Here is a 19,780-nt window from a genome sequence, read left to right on the forward strand (position 1 = left end):
GCCATGCCTGCAACGATCGGCTAGAGTGCCGTCAGATGGCACTCTACCACATTTTCGGCAGCCCGGACATGGGCCGCTTTAAATAAAGTTTGATCTCTCTCTCCCTCTAGACACTGCGTTTTTGCAATGAGCAGCCAGCTGGCCGTCGGTGGCAACGCTCCTGACTTTGTTCTTGTGCTCTTGTAAGCGAACGTTTAAGCACCTGCCGGTCTGGCCAATATAGTGTCTTTTGGCTTTGTGCAGGTTGAGCTGTCCCACGCGTGCGCAGAAACCGATCTGCTCTATCAAGCACAGAGGCCTTTGTTAAATGCCGACGTAGCGCTGTCTACAAAATTCCTCTTTCGTGTGGCAGATGCGCTGGTTCTGCAATGAACGTTTTGTTGAAAGTTAGCGCTCGTCCTGTCCACGCCTCGTCCTGTTTGTTTCTTTACAGCGCTTGCTTTCTGTGCGACTATGAACCAACATGCCCAAACCTTTTCCCTTCTGAAGAGCATCTGCTATAACGTCGTTGCAAGCACCTTCGGAGCGACCCACGTCTCGTCAGTTCCTCAATATACACCACCAGCGTAACTCTACTCATCCAGGCCATGTGGCCACCCCTGCTTCATTGAAGCTGAGGGTCTGTACTGGAATGGCGCCGAGCTGGGGACAAAGAAATGAACTTTCGTAAAGACCGAATAGCAACACAGCTTAATAAAATCAACCTCGCGTTTCAAATTAGGCAAAGTTATATTTGGTAATGTTTACGCATCTTTCTATTGTTTTTCTTCTGCTAGTTACGGCTGCAGCAGCAAGCACTTGAGTACAACTTCAATTTTTCGTCAACAGATAGCAGACAGATTAGTCAACTTGCCCATGCTTTCCTGTTTTTCCTCAACGCAGGGGTCCAACCGCGGGCTGGTTTTTGGTACAAGAGGCCGACGGGCAGTTCCACAACTGCTGTGCAATGCGTAACCCCGACAACCAGGTTGCCCCTTCCCAGAGCAGGAAATCACAGCTTGTACAACATCTTTTTACAAACAACGCTTTATTCACGTTTGTATAACAATACCCCCATAAAAAAACGCTCCCCCCAGCGGGGAGCAAAACGAAACTATACTCGCATCATTCACTCCGCAAGTCCTTCACGTATACAGAGTCTCTTGGCAGGTAATAATGCGCACGCGATAAAGAAAAAAGAGTTGCAGTATGAGGCACGATATAGAACACACTCCATTCTCCTGCACGCCGCCGCAAGCTGGTATGGCAGAGGCAGCAGCAGGGACAGGCGACGCTGCCAATGGCAGAGATCGCCTACGCCTCGGTTTGCAGCGCGCAAAAATGGCCACCGCTCGTGGTGTATACAGAATATGGACAAATGATTACAGTGCCCCTCTACGGCTGTCGTGGATGAGTAGTGGTAGCGTCTAGGCGTAGTAGCTTGGCGATACGAGCAAGTCGGTGATGACCACCAGCTGGTCGTCGGTGAACTTGACCTTGTGGTCGCGCCAGTTGTCGTGGTGAGTGCGGCGGAAGTTGGACAGGGTCTTCTTTATCGTCGCCTGGGGGGAAATGGAACAAGAAGAAAGACACTGCGCTAAGCACAGACCTCAAGGTCGGCAACGAACGCTTTACTCTTGAAACATGTCAACGTTGGAGTGAGCGAAAAAAAGTGGGAGTGCAACGCCGGTTTGTGCGGGAGGAAAAACAAGCACAAAGAGAACAGAACTCCCGCTGGCGCAGTTTCAGACAGGGCGCGCGAGCACTGCGGAGGCGGGAAATTTGAATCGCTTAGGTGGTAGCAGTGAGCGGGTAGGGGCACTACAGCGCATTATGGCGAATCACTTTCTCTGCACTTCCGTCAGCTTTCACATTGAGTCGAATGGCTTACCGTAAAAACCCGCGTATAGTACGAGGTTTTTTTCCAAATTTTACTTTGTAAAATTTGTGCCTCGTATTATATGTGGATCCCAAAGTTTTCAGCCGAAAATTCGCACTTTCGGTTTCGGTTTCAGCGGAGGGTGCACCATCTTGCGCTGGCGTTAGCTGGCTGCTGCTTCTCTCAGCCGAAGCCATTTTGATTGTTTTGACCACGCGAAGGATCGGCACGTTCACCGCAAGCACGATTACTGGTGCACAAAGGCAGTATTCGGCTGCAATTAAAAGAGAAGTTATTTTATGTGCCGAGACCATCAGGAATTGCGCAGCAGGACGGCAGTTCGGCGTCACCGAAGGCAGCATTCACGGGTGGAGAAAGCAACTGGTGCTTGACTGGACAAAGTCTGTGTGGTGTCGGCGGCCTGGAGCACTGTTGGGGGTTCCCGTCAGTGCTCGTGTTGGACGCCTTTGACTGCCACCTGGCCGATTCCGTGAAGAAGTTGTTGCGCGAACCCCGCACCGAACTCATTGTCATTCCAGGAGGAATGACATCCCAGCTGCAACCGCTAGACGTTTGCATCAACAAGCCTTTCAAAGACTGCATCAGGTCCTGCTACCAAGCGAGCATGAGACCACGTAAGTGAAAGCTACCGGATGGCTGACGCGGGCTTCTCCGGCGGTGCTTTGTGGCTGGATCGCGGATGCGTGGGCCAGCATCTCAGAGGAGCTTGTCAGTCACTCTTTTAAGAAATGGGGAATCTGGAACGCCCTTGATGGCACTGAGGACCACTTTTTGTGGGAAGACATTTCCGACAAGGCGACTTCAGGAGACAGCGGCAGCGAACCTGACGATGACTGAACGGACGTCGGGAGACAGTGCCAGCGAAAACTGACAATGACCGAACGGTAACTGCAGTGCAAATAAATGTTTTCTTTGCTTTTTACCCCACATTATATGCGGATGAAAACTTTTTTTCTGATTTGTCTGTCCCTGAATTACACCTCGTATTATACGCGGGTCCGTATTATACGCGGGTTTTTACGCTAATTTTTTACAATATGTTTGTTTTGCTTTTTTTTTGCTGGAAGATCAGGTGACAACAATCAAGATTATGGGACGCTGTTAGTGAGTGTACAACCCAATGCAATGAGATCTGCAGAATTGTAGTCTTTCTTGGAGATGTTTGTGATTACTTCAAATTCAAAGAAAACACTGACTGCAGCAGTTTATGAGGACTTGTTATGGCAGAAGGTTTTTCTTAGCGCTTTAAGAAAATGAGTCAAATTCAGGGGACAGGTTGGCGCGCCGCCTTACTAAGTGTCGCAAACGTTGGCAAATTCTTGCAGGCAACCTGCCGTGCCACGATATTGGATGGTTTTTTTCACAAACACCTTCAACTTTCCCTTCCATTCAAAAAGCCCTTGCAAAAATGATTGATTTGGTTGATTGTAGGGTTTGATGTGCCGACGCAATGCAGGCGATGAGGCGTGTCGATGTGGTAGGCTCCGGATTAATTTTGACCGCCTGCGGATCTTTAACGCGCGCCGAAATCTCGCACACACGGCCGCTTTTGCTTTTCGCGTCCATCAGAAAAGCGGCTGCCGCAGCCGGGAATCGAACCCATGTCCTCGTGCTCAGCAGTGCAACGCTTAGTCACTGAACCACCACGGCGGGTTCTTGCAAAAATGTCAGTGTGTGGCATACTTTGGCAATTCCTATCTCTGTTACCATGTTAAAAAGTGTGTTTTCTTTGACTAATTCACTAAACAAAATGTAATAGCTAGATGACCATGCCACCATGAATAATCATTCATTAATTTGTTGCTTCAGAATTAAGATATTAAGAATTAAGGTATTTGTAAATCTCCGGTCCAAATTACTTGAAACATCGCATGTGTGTGTTTGTGTTTGTTTGAATATCTGTGATAAGGCTCATAAGGTCGCTTTTAAGGTTAAATCTAACGTCACAGGCATTTACTAGAACTACTGGTGTACAACCGTAACCAGTTGTGCAGTCAGGCAATGCTCTAACACGCAGCAGCTATGCTGTGCACACCGTGGCTTTTAACGCATCCGCAGTTTCTTTCCCTAGGCTAGCGAGCCTGCTGCCAAACATCGCAATAACTACGTGTGTAAACATCGCAAACCAGACGAAAAGTTCACTTTCCAAACCGCTATCACAAGCGCGCACACTGCGTTTCACCTTCTGGGGTAAATTCGCACGCACTACAACGCATTTGATGACGTTCACCTTTCGAGCCACGCAACTTCCCCCAATTTGGCTCCTGATATCAGGCATTCCCATCGCGATAACGTCCGTGTTGATGCCACAGCAGATAAAATGGCTGAACAGAAACTTGGCTGAGCGAAGCAGCGAAAATGAGCTCAGAAACGCGCACTTCGCAGTTCAGGCGGCCGCCGTCTTGCGTTGCTGCCGCGACGCCCAATCAGAAGGGCCGTTCCAGCACGCTCAGATCGGAAGGCCAATTGTGCTTCAGAATTTATTTCTAGCTTCGTTTGTTTGTCGTCCCTGTTCTGCTGTTAGTGCGTTTGTGAATGAACGAAGGCAAAAGAGATTACCTGAACCGGAAAGAGGATCGTTCCGCCGATCTAATGGTGCCAAAATGGTCGTGCCCTGTGGCACCGTTGCAGAGATACAGGGCTCCGAAAATTGCCGTTTTTTTTTTTTTTTCTCCTTTTGCGCTGATATTTTGCCACCGCGGCTGGAAAGTTTTTTTTTATGCCACTTTGAGACTGTTTTTGGCGAAGAAACTTTGCAAACGTACAGAATGGGAAACATAGTAGGTGGCTTCAAAAAAACAAACAAACAAAAAGATGTTTTGGTCATTCTTTGGAAGTTGAAAGCTGTGTCCCCCCTTCAAGGGAAACTGAGTCGGGGATTTGGCTTAACTAAGTATAAAAACAAACTACGGCTAATGCGGGTACGGTTTAACGAGATTCCACTGTACACATATATACGGTCGAACCCCGTTATAACGAAGTACTATCAGGGCAGTAAATTAGTTCGTTATATCCGATATTCGTTATAACCGCAGAGGTAAAAATCGGCTCTAATAAAGGGGCAACCTGGCTCGCGCAACAATCCTAGATAAAAAACGCATTGTCCTAGGCTTCAAACCCACTACAAACGAGGCGATCCTTATCTGTCCCCTTGTGGCATTTCAAACTACACAGACCGGAACGTGAAATTACAACAGAACAGAGTTCGTTCGGCAAAACAGGCCGGCCTTCTTATTTACTTGAAGGAGGATCTGGCCTTTGCCTGGTGGCTTTTCACAGTCTGAGCAGAATGAACTTTTTCCAAGTGTCCACGCAATAAAGGGCTTTAAGCCACTAAAAAACGGTTGTATTACAGTTAAACCTCGTTATAACGAAATTGAAGGGGCGCCGCGATTTGCTCGTTATAGCCAATATTTCGTTATAGCCGTAGCCGACATTTACTGCAAATATTATGCATAGTAATTACCTTAAACAAAAAGCGGGCGAAATGGCATCTTGCTGCACGGCGATAGTCAGTAAAATAAACACATTCCGGGGGTAAAAAGGAAAAGTCACGAACCTACTTTATTGCAGTTCAAAACTCGTATTTCAAACAGACTTGGCTACGAAGAAGTCCGTAAATGGACATTGATGCACCTTCCTGGTGCGAGCGATTGCTCCCTCAGCTGCGGCCGCTACGTTCACGCCATCTTCGCCGCCCTCGTGCGTGCCGAAGTAGCGACGCAGCACGTCCACCGCATCATCCTCCGACGCCGTCCTTAGCGCTTCTTTTCAAGCCATGTGCAACAGCGCTGACGATGGACTCTCGGTTGCTCACGATGCACGATGGTGGATAGCGTACTTGTCCACAAGTCAAAGTCTCTTTGCCAACCTTGACGGGGTGCACCTTCCTTCGCGCCCTACGCGACGGCTTTTATCATAGCCGTGTTCTGTTCAAGCGTGATAGTCTTTCGCTTTCGCTTCCCGCCTGTCGCACTCGCGTTGTTGTAATCACGCCGGCAGTACGATAAAAGATAAGCCAAAACCCACGCATACACAACTACGCAGCGACGCCGGCGATACGAAAAGAGGAGGAAAGGGGGGGAGAGGAAGGCGACGCAACCGCGCGCGCCGTGTGCATTGGGGTTCTTCTCGGGCTCACCGCGGATAGTCCGCGGATTCCCCGAAGCCATAGGGATACGTGGGAAAATCGAACGTCGAACTGCTTCTCGGGGAGCCCGCGGTGAGACCAACACTGTTAATCGAAGGGCCCCATTGTCTGCATGCCGTGCGCAGCGAGAGGAGGGTGGGGGCTTCGCGGGCGCAGCGTCCGCATGGCGCGCCAGCCAGCTTCGCGCGCGTGGCGGGAGTTTTGAACTGCTAATACAGTTGCCGCGTCACGCACTGTCTCAAATCCGCGTTGCGCACTGTTGTAAAATTAGCTCAAAATTTGATTTCTCAACGAAATTTGTTCGTTATATCCCGTAACGGGGAAATTTTACCTCGTTAAAACGAGGTTTTAAATACATTGGTTTCTATGGGGACTTTCAAGGGGAATTACGATTTGCTCGTTATATCCATTATTTCGTTATAGCCCTTCTCGTTATAACGAGGTTTAACTGTATCGTCCTTTTTAAAAGTTTGCTTTTATTATGCTAGCTGATCAGTTTTGAGCCTCGTGGGAACCAAATATTTCTTCGTTATAGCCGATATCGCGTGGCTCTCGAGGTTTTGGTTTTGTTATAAAAAGAATAGGCATCATTGAAATAAAGCGTGACCAACCGAACCTCATATTTAGTTCGCTATATCCGATAATTTGTATCAGTGCTCGCTATAACGAGGTTCGACTTTATATATCGAAAGGCTAGGTAGATACACAGAGAGATGAGACAGACGGACGGACATAAGGAGAGAGAGAGAGAGAGAGGGGGGGGGGGGGGCTGACCGGTATGGGTGGCGGGTCGTTGAGGTGCTCCCCGAGCAGCACGAGCACGTCGGGCATGAAGGGGGGCACGTCGTACGGGTAGGCGTTGATGCAGGCGCACAGGCCCAGGACGCCCGCATGCCGCTCGATCAGGTCGCCGGGCTCCGGGGGCGCCTGCTGCTGCTGCTGCGGCCGCTTCTTGCGCTTCTTGTGCACGCACTGCGACTTGAACAGCGCCTGCACGTGCACACACGCAGAGGGCCGTTGACTGGGGCACGCCGCTCAAAGGGTCTTCGATCAAAAACTTTGTTTTTACAGTTATGACAGTAGAAATTGGGGGGCATAATATGTAGTTCTTCATTGCGATTGTAGACATAAAATCTGTTTTTGTGTAAAACGACTACATTCAAATTGATTTGGATCTCGATATTTGATTTTTCGACAGCTTTTGTAAAAACACTGCTGGAGTGATGCAGCTGAAGAAGGTACCAGTGAACTGTGCACAAATCAAGGAGTGCAATAAGACTAACATATTCTATCTGGTCTGTAGCAGAAGTTACGACCGTCTGAAGTTTGGGCTTGGATGGCAAAACCGGTTTTTCTGGTTCCCACCTTCCAGGCCCAAACTTCAAATGGTTGTAGCTTCTGCTACAGACCAGATAGAATGATACTGTTAGTCTTATTGCACTCCCACCTAATCAACGGCACGGCCCGCCTAATCAACGTCATTCGGTATCTTACGGCCTTAAACACCTAATGTCATTTTTCGTGTACGTGTGGCATGGGTATTATTAGACTGTGAGGATACAGAGAGAGAGAAATAAATTGGAGCCCCTTCCTGGAAGAAAGGTGGCTGAAATGTCAATCTTTTCCCGATACAGACGCAAAGTCCGCAATCCAATCAGCCAAAGTCTGAATCTACGGCAGCGCTGCGCTTACCAAATGTGAAGTTGCGATTTTGTATATCTTAGTCGGTGATTGGGTCATTTGCATGCGCTGATTCGGTTAGTCCAACGTTGTCGTCGTTTTGGGCTTCCCATTGGTTAAGCGCGTGGCATGATCAGTGTGTCATCTGTGCTCCTGTTTGAGAAAGCTTTCATTGTCATCTTCGCTCAACCACATGACGCTAAACTGCATTCGTCTACCACAATGGAACCCATAATCCGTGTAAGGACATCCCACTGTTTATGCAGTGTGTGATTGATATGCCCCTTGTGGAAACTCATTGTGTAAAGTTGGCAAAGAATTCAGGCTTAATTTTTCCTTCGACGGAATCATTAAGGGCATAAAGTACGGTGTCAAACAATTACCGTATTTTCACGATTCTAACGCACACCCTTTTTTGCTAAAAGGTCGCCATAATATTTGTATGCGCATTTCAATCGGGCTCAAAACCGAAATAGGCTTTAAAGCTGCCAGCAGCGTTGCCATACGGAACGGACACGAAGTACCCCCAAAAATCCAACTCATTTTAATAAAAACAATCCGCCAACACCACGTGAGCGAATTTCGGCGGGCTAATTCCTCAATGGCATGCCGCATACCTTAGTCAGCTGTAGCACACTTTTTTTTGGGCTGGTGCAATTAGCCCATCACACCTAGAATTATGAAGATAGAGGCACTTGAAATCGCAAACAGCTTCAATGTTCCGCCTCGCTATAGCGTTATTTCTAGCAGCAGCTGGATCAGAAATCTTATGAAGCACAATCATTTTTGGCTTCCACAGCAACATACACCAAATAACATCTCCTTCTTTCACGTATGCGGTGCCACGTCTTTTTTCATCTGCGCGGTACGTCAGTGTCAAACTATTTTTTTTTTTGTCGAATTTTCCTATGCGAACTTAGCCGCACGTTACAAATGGGAGTGCATGAGAATCGCGCGAATACGGTAGCGGAATCCATATGCACACACACTCTAAAAAAGATATCTGGGAATTTCAATCCGGGAATTTGAATCCAAAACATCAAGGTGTCATGGCGTCTTCTTTCATGTGCCTGTAACGTGAACATTGCTGTTCGTATGCTAATCTAAGCCTTAGCATAAAGCAGTCAAACAGCAGGCTGAACTGGCGGAGTTCCTAGCGCAGTTCCAGACACTCGTGCAGACACAAGCAATGCCGAGTGCCGGCTACCAGCAATGGCACGCCACCACTTACGAGCAGTTCGTCGGTGACCTTGAGGAACTCGCAGTGAAGCAGGCCTCCCAGGGTCTCCCCCGCTGTCTCACGCACCTGGAAACACAAGGGGAGACAGGGTCGCAACACTTCCCTTGGCCAGCAGTACAGCTCAGCCTGTTACGTGCACCCCCAACGGTCACGCATGGAGCAGTTACATTACTGCAAACTGCTGCCAAGCTGCTGGCAACGCCAAATAATGCTTGCCCCAATTTCTGTATACCGTAAGCATATTGTGTGGCATCAACCACAACAGCTACGATAAAAAAAAGGTGTACAATGCATTCGTTTACTGCACCATGCATATGCAACCACACAAGGTCAAATCCTCAAAATGTAAGCCAACCTGTCACTTTTGCATCGCAAAAACCACGCAGACAGAAAGTGAAAACGCTTGTGTGTCAAGATTTTGGTGCATGTTAAAGATCCCCAGGTGGCCAAAGTTAACCCGGAGGAGCCCTCCACTACGGCACGCCTCGTAGCCTTGGTGTGGCTTCGGCGTGTTAAACTCCCAGAATTTAAAAAATAAACTTTCGTATCGCGCATTCAACTAAAAACCATACACTCTGATACTGACAAATATGGAAACAGTACTATGTTAGGGAAAAGGCTTGCTATCAGTTGACATAGTTACAGTTCTCACAAGAGCCAGCAAATAAGCTACGCTTGCGAGTAATGACACTGACGCACAACGGCAGCCATTTTGGTGCCTGACGCCAGGGTGGCTAGCTTGATGCGCACCATTACGACTGACATAGACAGGCGCAGTTGGTCCTGGCGCTGCTTGGCAACCATGGCAGCTGCGTTTACTTTTCGAGTATTTAGAGAGAGAGAGCAAGAATACATTTATTGAGCGTCTAAATTGGGAGGGGTTCCTTATTCACTGGAGCCCATATGACGTTATGGCCGCCTGCGCACGGTCGACCAGCGCTATCTGGGTCGCCAGGCTGGACATCAAAATCTCCCATTGCTCTCTAAATTTAGAGGGGGTGGGGGGATGGAGGAGGGGTGGATTTTCTGAGCTGAAGTCGCACTCCCCAATTATGTGGCGGAGTGATCCTGGTTTTTTACAAAATTTGCATTCGGCCGAGTATTGCTCCGGGAACATGAGGTGTAGCCTTGTTGGGTGGGGGAAGGATCCAGATTGAATGAGGCGGAAGACTGTCTGCTGCTCCTTAGAGAGGCTAGGATGAGGCGGAGGGAGTGTCTGTCTTTCTAGCCGGTAGTGCTGCGTGATTTCCCTGAAAGTGATGAGCGGGCAGTACTCCACGCCTTCCTCCACAGCCTGGGGTGCGAGTGCGCAGGCTTGTTGGTGGACAAGCTCGTTACCCTCCACGGAAGTGTGAGCAGGCGTCCACACCTCTTTGATTTTTCTATTTGCTATTTTGTTCTGCAGCAATCTAAGGGTCGCTGGAGACACCCATCCTGACTGTTAGTTCCGATATGCTTGCTGCGAGTCGGTGACAATTGTTTGTGCCGGCGTCTGTGTGAGGGCCAGAGCAATTGCCATCTCCTCCGCTTCAGTGATGTACGTGGTCTTGACTGTTGCACTTACAAGGAGGCGGTTCTTGGTCGATACCACTACTGTTGTGTATGGCTTGCCTCTACAGTGGGAGGCGTCCATGTATACGACTCCGGGGTCTTTTCCAAAGCTCGTGTCGATCGCTCGAGCTCTCGCTGCTCTTCTCGCCTCGAGATGGGTGGGGTGCATGTTTCTCGGCAGAGGGTGAATAATTAAAGACTGGCGCCAGGAGGTTGGTATCTGCACCTGTGGGATTGCGTCGACGGCCGCCCACCCTATGTTGAGGATTTAGAGACAGCGCGCCAGTGCGACAGGGTTAGGTTCGGTTACGCTAGCGTAGCTTATTTAGTGGCTCTAGGTTACGCTAGAGCCACTAGAAAAGCTACACTTTTGTAGTGGCTGCAGGTTCCACCAGGCCACTCTCGTTCTTCCCCAGTGGGAAGCGAAGCAGGCGTTTTCCACCTTCGAGCCGGCTGAAACAGTCCGGTACAGAGCAGCACGGCTTTGCTACTCTGTCTGGGGCTCAAAAGCTCATTGTCAACGTGTCATACAGCCACACCATGCCCCGAAAATCACGATTTATCGAAGAATGCGCACACGTGGCAACACAGAGGCACCAAAATGTCAGCACCCATGGGTCTTCTGGGGTAAACAAATGTCCCGTGAGGCGATTTTGACCAATGGCCGCTGTCGGCAGCATACAACAATGACAGGAAAGAGTGCCGACAGTCTCAGATCTGATCTCGTGGCGGCTCTGGTTCTCACCTCGAGGCGCTCGTCCTTGAGCAGGGCGAGGGTGTGGTTGACGACGGCGTCCCGCCACTCGGGCCGGCTCTGCATGGTGAACAGGTTGGTGAACACCAGGAACTGCAGCAGGTTGCAGCTGGCCGCCCGGGAGTGCCACAGGGGGCTCTGCATCACCTGAAATGCACCACAAGGGGCGGGAAGGGGAGAGGGGGGAGGGGGAGGGGGAGGAAAGAGTTCAATTTCCAGCCATTACAGTCAAGACAAAAACTTCGTGGGCCAACTAAGTGACTGAAGATTTGTGCACCCGTATACGTATACAGGTGCCACGGCATCCCCATCACCATCACTACGGGTAAATTTTAAGTGCGAATTTTAAAACAAAGACCAGCAGTGGCATATGCAGAATTTTGCTTGACATAAAAAATGGTGAAAATAATAACAAAGAAAAATTACCACGCAATATTAACAACAAACAAAATAATAAATAGTAACAAACAAACCCAAAAAAAACAGAAGATGGCTCGTGGTTAATTCAGCCTTGAAAATCAACCCCGTCCCAAGAATTTCAGAAGGGGGGCTTTCAATGTGCCTTTCTCCAGTTGTTGAGCCAGCAGGAGCTGGGGAAGCAAGTTTATGAAGTGCACTAAAGTTTTGCTGCCACAGTTGCGAGCATCAAATAAGATGTCTGCTGCCATGTATGTGGAGTCATGTCTTTTACACCAACGCCAACATTTTTGCGTGTTACAATCGGGGCCCATTACGATCTTTCAAGTACGACAAAGTGCGAAAAAAAAAAAAAATAAAAGAGGTTTGATGAAGGCATGTTGTTTTTACTACACCCCACCGGAGCTTGAAGTCCCTATCTAGCGGCGGGACCTTTCACAAATATTGGGCCTCTTCGATCATCAACCACAAACTATCCAGGACACAATGCAGCACTCAATGTTCTCATGTATTTCTGTAAGATTTCTACTCCAAGGGTAGTCTTCTATTGATTTGATTGATTGTGGGGTCTTACACGCCGACACAGGCGACGAGGCTCGCCGTAGTGGAGGGCTCCAAATTAATTTTGACCACCTGGGGATCTAACGTGCGCCAAAATCTCAAACACACCGGCGTTTTTTGCTTTTTGCGTCCATCAGAAAAGCGGCCGCTGCCGCAGCCGGCAATCGAACCCGTGCCTTCGTGCTCAGAAGCGTAATCTTCTCACTGCCCATGGACTATTCACGACCGGTAAATCGAGGACGGCCATTGTGCAGGCTTAGTTACCTCGCCAATGGTGGCCAGGGCTGCGCGGATGCTCTCCGGAGGCAGCAGTGCGTTGCCCAGCAGCGCGAGGGCCACGGCGCAGTCCCGCTGCAGTTCCTCGTCCGTTTGGTCGCTCTGCATCTGACACAGCTGCAAAGGAGGGACACGCTGGCTATACATCGCTGTCGTCGTCATCAGTCATCACCCACTGCAGGAGGGAAGTCCCCCCACCGTTAATGGCCTCACCACTCTCCTGACCCTCAGTGGCCACACTCTGTTACCCTCGCGGCCCACTCGGTTGTCACTGCTCTGAAATACATTCACGTCCAGCCCAAGTGCACTACTTACTCTTATTTTCAGCAATGATTTTTCACTTGCAAAGCCCAGTGGAGCTACTCACACCATCCGCATGCAACTTTTGCCGCTTGCAGATATACCGTATTTACACGATTGCAGGTCGACCCTTTTTTAACACAAAAGTGTTTTATGCCTGGGATCTGGCCAGCGTCATATCCGTCCAAAAATGACGTCGCCAGAAAAAAGTTCCATTGACGTGGCTGCGCCCGGATTCGAGCCACGAACTCTCTCACCGCAACATGAGGTACTCAGCGCTCTGCCCACTGCACTACGACTTCAAGCGAGAGTAGGTCTACGAACGCGCTTTATATCTTTCCCACTACTTTCTTCATTCAGATGCCGTCTAGGAGATGCTGCTGTCCAGGAGAAGGGAAGCGAAGTAGTTCATCACGACACTAATGAATGCCGACAGTTGGCGCCTCGATGCCGCTGTCTTCGTATTTACGGGATGCGGGTGAATTGAGGCACCCTCCGCCACCCACTGCTTTCGGTTTCAGTTCCGGTTCGTTCGCACGGTTTTCAAGGGGCTGCGATTTCAGTCGAATTGACGCAATGCTCCGGTGAGCGTAATCCAGTGTCTAACATTGATGCGTCTAATGGCGCCATGCCGACGTAATATAAATAGCGATGTGCAAGTTCACATGGATGCCCAATAAATGCTCCTGAGAAGGCACATTTCACTTTAGTGTTTTACCGATTCCTATGAAGGTGGCATCAACCACATTATTTTTCAATCCGAAGTTGGGGAGTCGGCTTAGAATCGAAATCGAACTTTGTGCCGCTTGTAACAGCAAGAGAAATGAGAAATGAGGGGTGCTACGAGCTGGAGAAAGCTTGGCACCCTCGTTTCTACTGTTACGGCCGAAGCGTAGTGTTTACCACTACATACATTCTGGCGTCGATAAAGGTGACACCGACTCTGAAACTTGGCGTTCCCAATTTGTGCCCTTTGCCCATTGTACCTACGGCGGCTAACCTTCCACCAGCGCGTTTGGAAGTGTACTGAACAATGTGGTACGATTGTGCCTGCGTCAGCGCCGTGCATTGATTCAAGGAATTCGGTGATACTCATTTTGTTTATTAGAGACAAACAAAACGCTTCTTGAATGCGAGTAACATACTCACAAATCGAAGGAAATCGTGAGCGGCCGCTTCTGTCTGCCGCCACGTTGTTTGTTTTCATATTGCGCGGCAGTGACTGCTGCCGGTTGCTTCGATGGTTATCATCTCGCAGCAAACGTGTTCTCTAGTTGGGAGTAAAGTTTCCCGCTCAACCCGCAGCGCATGGCTATTCCGCCTGCTTATACAAGAGCTTTCCTTTTTGAACATCTACTGCGCGCACCACGAGTGTACGGCTCTTGAGTTAGCATCGATCATTGATGGAAGAGCCGTTCTAAGGAGGAGGTGTTGGTAGTTGACGGAAGAGCTTCTCTTTGTGATACGATTTTCTACGTGGCCGTGTTACAGCGTGCTTGCATCACTTCTGTGTTGTGTTGAATCGTCCTGTCTGTCATGAGTGCCCTGGGCCCGAAGAACGCTCGACGCTCATTCACAGCAGCATTCAAACGGGCTGCTTCCAGCGCTCGCTTTTTTTCTTTTTCTTTCGTTTTTTTTTTTGAGAGAGATACAATTTTGGGGCGTTGACCTACATTTGGGTTGACTTACAACTGTGCAAGTACGGCAACAGGCCCGCACCCACCACCTACTGGAAGGAACTCGCATGCGCATTGTTTCTTTTTTGCTGCCTTCCTTCTGCGCGAAAACATAAACCTCAGTTGTGTTTCTCATTGCTTTTTTGGCACTGTTGAACATCGCGCAATCTATGAAACTTTGGTCATGCAAACAGGCGATTGTGATTGTCCTAATGTGGCAATAATGATAAGCAACCACTGCCATTGTTTCAGCTGGCACTCGATTCTAACGTGCGCGCAATTTCGGGGTGCATTTTCTGGAAAAAGAAAGGTGCACGTTAAATCCGGCAAATATGGTAAACTGTACAATGTTTGGGCTAGTTACTGTTTCACCGACAAACTCTGACGTACCATCATCTAGTGCAAGCATCTCTGCTCTGACCAGTTATGCCCGTTCTCCCCTGGTGCCTCCAATGAGTTTGGATTGGTTCAGCTCAAAGACAAATGCTGTGCTGCTCCGCTAGGTTTTTCAAAGGCATTCGGTTCAGACAAGCTCCAAGCCCATTTGAGCCTCACGATCCCCAAAGACAACATTCGAGGCCCTCAAAAACGCCTTCAAGACACAAATGTTTGCGCCCTCATCCCGGTGCCTTCATGCAACTTTTGGAAAATGAATACGGAAGCACAATACTAAGTTAACATAAAGAATTTTTCACAAGTGTATCATGCAGATAATTTTTACTGAACTTATAATATTGCTGCAGGCTTTACGGGCTTTATACTCTCTACCCCAGGCAGCAGAAAGAAGCGATTTGCAATTTGTGAAAGAAAAGAAACTGCCAAATTGCATTTATAACTGATTTCGAATATGTGTGGCGGTGTTTTTATTGTGAAAGATTACCTATTAAGGGGGCACACTGGTCTGTGGAACTTTTTTTTTTGCTTTCCAACCAATTTTGATGAAACCTCATGGGGTTGTTCAGTTTGTTTAGCCGATTTAAAATATCCAATTACTTTTGATCTGAGGTAATCAGTTCTGGAGTTAATTAAGAATCTTCCTTGATTGTTCTTAAGAACAGGGAAAAAACTAGTCAACAAAAAATTACCAGCAAGGTATCAATAGATACCAGAAGTTGTGGAGAAGGAAATGTGCGAATCAGTTTTTTTTGTTTTGTTTTGCAATCACATACAAGTTTACATCAATTCTAACTTCTAGGTTTGTACTACTCCTGGTAACCAATTAAAAATAACGCTAATTGAACAACTACTGAAACACAAAATGCAAAATCTGCTTCCCTTATTGGATGGTTTAAACATTCGGCTCCACAGTGCAAAAGAAATGATCGTCCTAGCTGCACTACATGCTGGGATGTACCTTTCGAGAATTTCCTATCACTGCAATACCACTCGTGGTGAAAAAGTGGGGAAGATATGAAAAAATTATTTTTCTGTTGAAACTGGACCTCTATGGCACAGTGGCCAGTTGGGCTAGTTGGTGTACTTGCATCTTGTGGAACAGTGCAAAATAACAGGGACACAAATAAGAAAGAAGTCAGCGCTTGTCTTCACTTCTTTCTTATTTGTGTCCCTGCTATTTTGCGCTGTTCGCCAAGATGTTGGACCTCTATGGCTTTTATAAGTAGTACGTGGCACTGTTCCAAGTATGAAATTTTCGGAGGCAAAACTGTGCAAACCAAAAGAAAAGTTATACCTAAAAAATGCTTTTTTGGGCAATTTTTGGGTCCCAAAGACCCATGTGCCCCCTTAAATGTAGCCCTGCTGTATGAAGATAGAAGTCGACAGCAGCAGTGCAGCGTGGCAAATGAAGGTTAAAGCTTTCTTTCAAGTGTCACTGAATTGCAGTGGAGCACGGCAGATTCCAAATGGCCTTCGAAGCCCTCATTTAAAGTTGGGCGACGTTCAGTTCATATGCATTTGAAGCAGCAGTGGAACATGGGTTTTACAAATCTGGTACAGCGGGCTTCCAAGAATGCCTTCTTCTTGAAACCGGTGCTTGTACTGCACTGCTTTCCAGCTAGTTGAGAGGCGCCAACCCCAGTGAAAAGAACGCCAGCGCCACTCACCATTGGAACCACTCTGAATATTTCAGGAGGAGCCGCACTGGGAGACTGCGAAACACTGGCCTGGATCCACTTGCACACTGGGCGTACATGAGAGGGAGACCTTGCTTAATTAAACGCACGCCGCTCCAACATCCTTCACACAATTCAAAGCTGCAACACAATTTGCAATACAACTGGCAGTCGTCACTGATAATTTGACTTCAGTGCGACAGTTAAAATCTGTTCAATCGAGTAGAAAACTGAATTAGCTGGAGTAGATACACGTAGCTTTATATCCTACCAGGAGCTCTGAATTTAATTGAAGGAAGGGAAAAAACTGAATGGGCTGAAACCAACACAATCAGCAGAGTGTACTTATACAGACAGGTGTTTTAAAAGGTGTCTCACCCCCTATTTCTTTTTTTCCCTCAACCGTTACAAAGTTTTACTACTCAAGCAATCCGAACTCCCAAACGAGGCACATTTTTCGCCCTTCCTGCATCAATTGTACAAAACATTATTGCATTTTTGCATCGGGTAATTTGAGGTGAAGTTTTTAATTACAAAGATAAACCAAAGTGGCCAAGCAACAATGCAAAGCAGCTTGGCTGCACCAAGTAAATTTTCCAATTAAATGTATACTTCCAAGGTTTATTAAAATTTAAAAAGTTACAAAGTTACAAATTTACAAAATTTATTTTTTAATTACAAGGTTAAATTTTCAACTACAAGAAAACAGCAAAGTGGTGATAGCAGCATTGCTGTGTTCTGTCAATTTCTGACATTTTAAAAAAACAAGGTAGGATTAAGACACATCCTTGGGTATGTACCCAGCTTGGTTTTCTACTCGGGAGATGTGTTTGGATAAACTACTACTTAATTAAACAATTTTAGGCGCGTTCAAAATTGTTTCTTATCAGGAGTGGGATCGCGTTCCCATTCAAGGACCAAGGGTGCTGATAATGATGACGTATCCAGACACACACATATATACTTCCGAAAACAAGTGTTTGCAGGATGCAATTTCGACTGTCAAAGTTGATTTCTCTGCTGTCTTATATCTCGATTTACATTTGTGAGCAAAGCGTCACACTTTGGAGCATCATCACAATAAGCGCTGAAGGAGCTTCTCAACAAGGTAAAGAACTACATGTCCTGGGGAAATCGTGTCCCCGGTTGCAAATACAGGCATATTTCTGCTTGGAGACCAGGAAACAAACATTGGACACACACCTCCTCACGTTGGTGTGAACACCCTCGAAATATGATGACCCCGCCACATAACTTTTTCTCCTGTATCATCTGCCCATCTCTGACACTGTTCCCCTCCTAGAGGGGATGAATGCTATTGACGAATTGAATTCAATTTAGAAATTGACGAATTCAATTTTCCTGCTGGCGCAAGCCGTTTTGGTATTTTGTGGTTAGCACATTGATTTCAACTAGGGGTGTGAAAATACTCCAATATTCAAATACGAATCGAATAGTACCTCCGCGAATAATTTGATTCACGAATCGAATACCTACTATTTGATTTTTTTAATAGTAGAGTGGAGTTTCCAAACGTTCCCTGGCCTTGCGAAAGCGAGAGACAGCGGCACACGCCAACGCACTGCTGCAACAACGTCTGTTTGGCATGCTTCATCCAAATCGCGCTTTCGATGAAGGCGCCTTGCAGAGGCCTTAAATTTTACCCTGCTGCACGGATTAATGTGTGATTGCGCCGATAAGAGCTTTTTCTCGAGCCATCGCCATCGACACTGGCCGCCATTTTGAATTCTGCAACCAGATGTCCAGATGTTTACATGTTAGGGCCGCTTCTGGTAAAGACCGCCACCGTTTTGACAGCGCTGACGTTAGTTTAAAATCAAAAGGTGTATGGTTACTGGGTGTTTATTTGTTTTTGAGGCCACAGTGGGTAGCGCGGATTTGTCCGTGGCAACTCCAGGGTGAGCTTTCCTTCTGCTACGTATTATGCGCGCTGCCCATGTGCTTCCAAAGAAGAAGGGCCTCATCGTGGTCCATGGTTGTGGTTGTGCCGTGTTTTCGCATCCTATTGTTCATGCCTGCAAAGGGCTCGCTTCTGAGTTGCCTATGATTGCAGTACAGCAACTCCAATGCAAGTTTTTTTTTTTTTTAATTTTTTTTTAATGCGTATCGTGCAGAGTGCTTGCTCTGGATTCCTGGACTACCGCCGATGCAAGTTGAAAAGTGCGTTCTACAGGCTGAAAAAGCACGTCATCTCTCCCGAACACGCCAAATAGCTTCTGTTTTTGCACAAAAACCTATGAAAAATCGGGGCCTTTAAGAAAAAAAAATTGATATTCAATATTCAATTTCCGAATTTGATTCAAAAGTTACCGTTTGGCATTTGCACACCCCTAATTTCAACACATTTAAAAAAAAAATTTCTATTGCGAAAATCGACCACACGTATATATTTATTTGCAAGAACACTGCAAGTACTAGCTATGTATTCATTTTTCCTCAAATATGCTTTAGGTATTTTTTTTTTTTCTGAACAATGTTGACAAATGCGAAGCACGTCTCTAAATTTAGCAGCCTGAAAACATTTGTCTACATAAACATCACGTTCAAGAATTCCGGGACAGACAGACATACGCATAGACAAACCAAAATTTTCGTGCCCGAGTAGCCCCAGAAAGACTGTCGTCTTTCAAAAAAAACGTAAGTGGACAAGCGCTGCAAAGGCGCAGCACGCACCCGTCTGGAGCAAGCGGGCGGCCTCCTTGCGCTCGGGGGTCACGTGACCGTCGCGCAGCGACACGTTGTTCTGGTGGTTGTTGGACGACGCTTCGGGCGGGGGCTCGGGCGGCGTGGCGTCGCTGCCGGCCGCCTCGGCGAGCGGGGCCAGCAGGGGCATCGCGTAGTCCATGAAGCGCGACCTCCGCGGCACCAGGGTCAGCGCGGCCTCGAACATTGGCAGTTGCACGTCGTACAGGAAGATGTTGCACAGCAGCCTGTGTGGACAGCGAGGGGCCACCGCCCAGCTCAGAATCAGCACATCACCGGAGGGCATTCCAATTCAGGGACCCAACAGGAGTTTCCCGTATTTTCGTGCGTATAACCCGCACCAAAATGCGAAAATTTCAGTGGCAAAATAGGGGTGCAGACAGTACGCGGGGTCTTTCTTTTAGTGCAGCTTCATGGCAATGCACATTGTGCTGTGAAGCTCCTACGCAGCAGCACTGACTAAGCCTTCCGTGGCAGCGATTGCGCAAAACATACAACGT

At 47.7% G+C, this 19,780-nt stretch overlaps 1 protein-coding gene across 1 annotated transcript in view; it reads right to left on the reverse strand.

Annotated features, from left to right (window-relative positions):
* Positions 1–1,010: 1,010 nt before the first annotated feature.
* Positions 1,011–19,780, reverse strand: part of LOC144149793 (proteasome activator complex subunit 4-like) — an 85,745-nt gene continuing 66,975 nt past the window's right edge. The window contains exons 34-40 of the mRNA XM_077681434.1: positions 19,251–19,507; positions 16,548–16,624; positions 12,497–12,625; positions 11,246–11,401; positions 8,941–9,015; positions 6,804–7,019; positions 1,011–1,541 (exon numbers count right to left, since the gene is read on the reverse strand). Coding sequence (XP_077537560.1) covers positions 1,407–1,541; positions 6,804–7,019; positions 8,941–9,015; positions 11,246–11,401; positions 12,497–12,625; positions 16,548–16,624; positions 19,251–19,507 — 1,045 coding nt within the window. The 3' untranslated portion in view covers positions 1,011–1,406. The remainder of the gene's footprint in view (positions 1,542–6,803; positions 7,020–8,940; positions 9,016–11,245; positions 11,402–12,496; positions 12,626–16,547; positions 16,625–19,250; positions 19,508–19,780) is intronic.

Source organism: Haemaphysalis longicornis, unplaced genomic scaffold (assembly GCF_048455015.1).
Source record: "Haemaphysalis longicornis isolate Haplotype H1 unplaced genomic scaffold, Haemaphysalis longicornis Haplotype H1 scaffold_8, whole genome shotgun sequence".
Lineage (NCBI taxonomy): Eukaryota > Metazoa > Arthropoda > Arachnida > Ixodida > Ixodidae > Haemaphysalis > Haemaphysalis longicornis.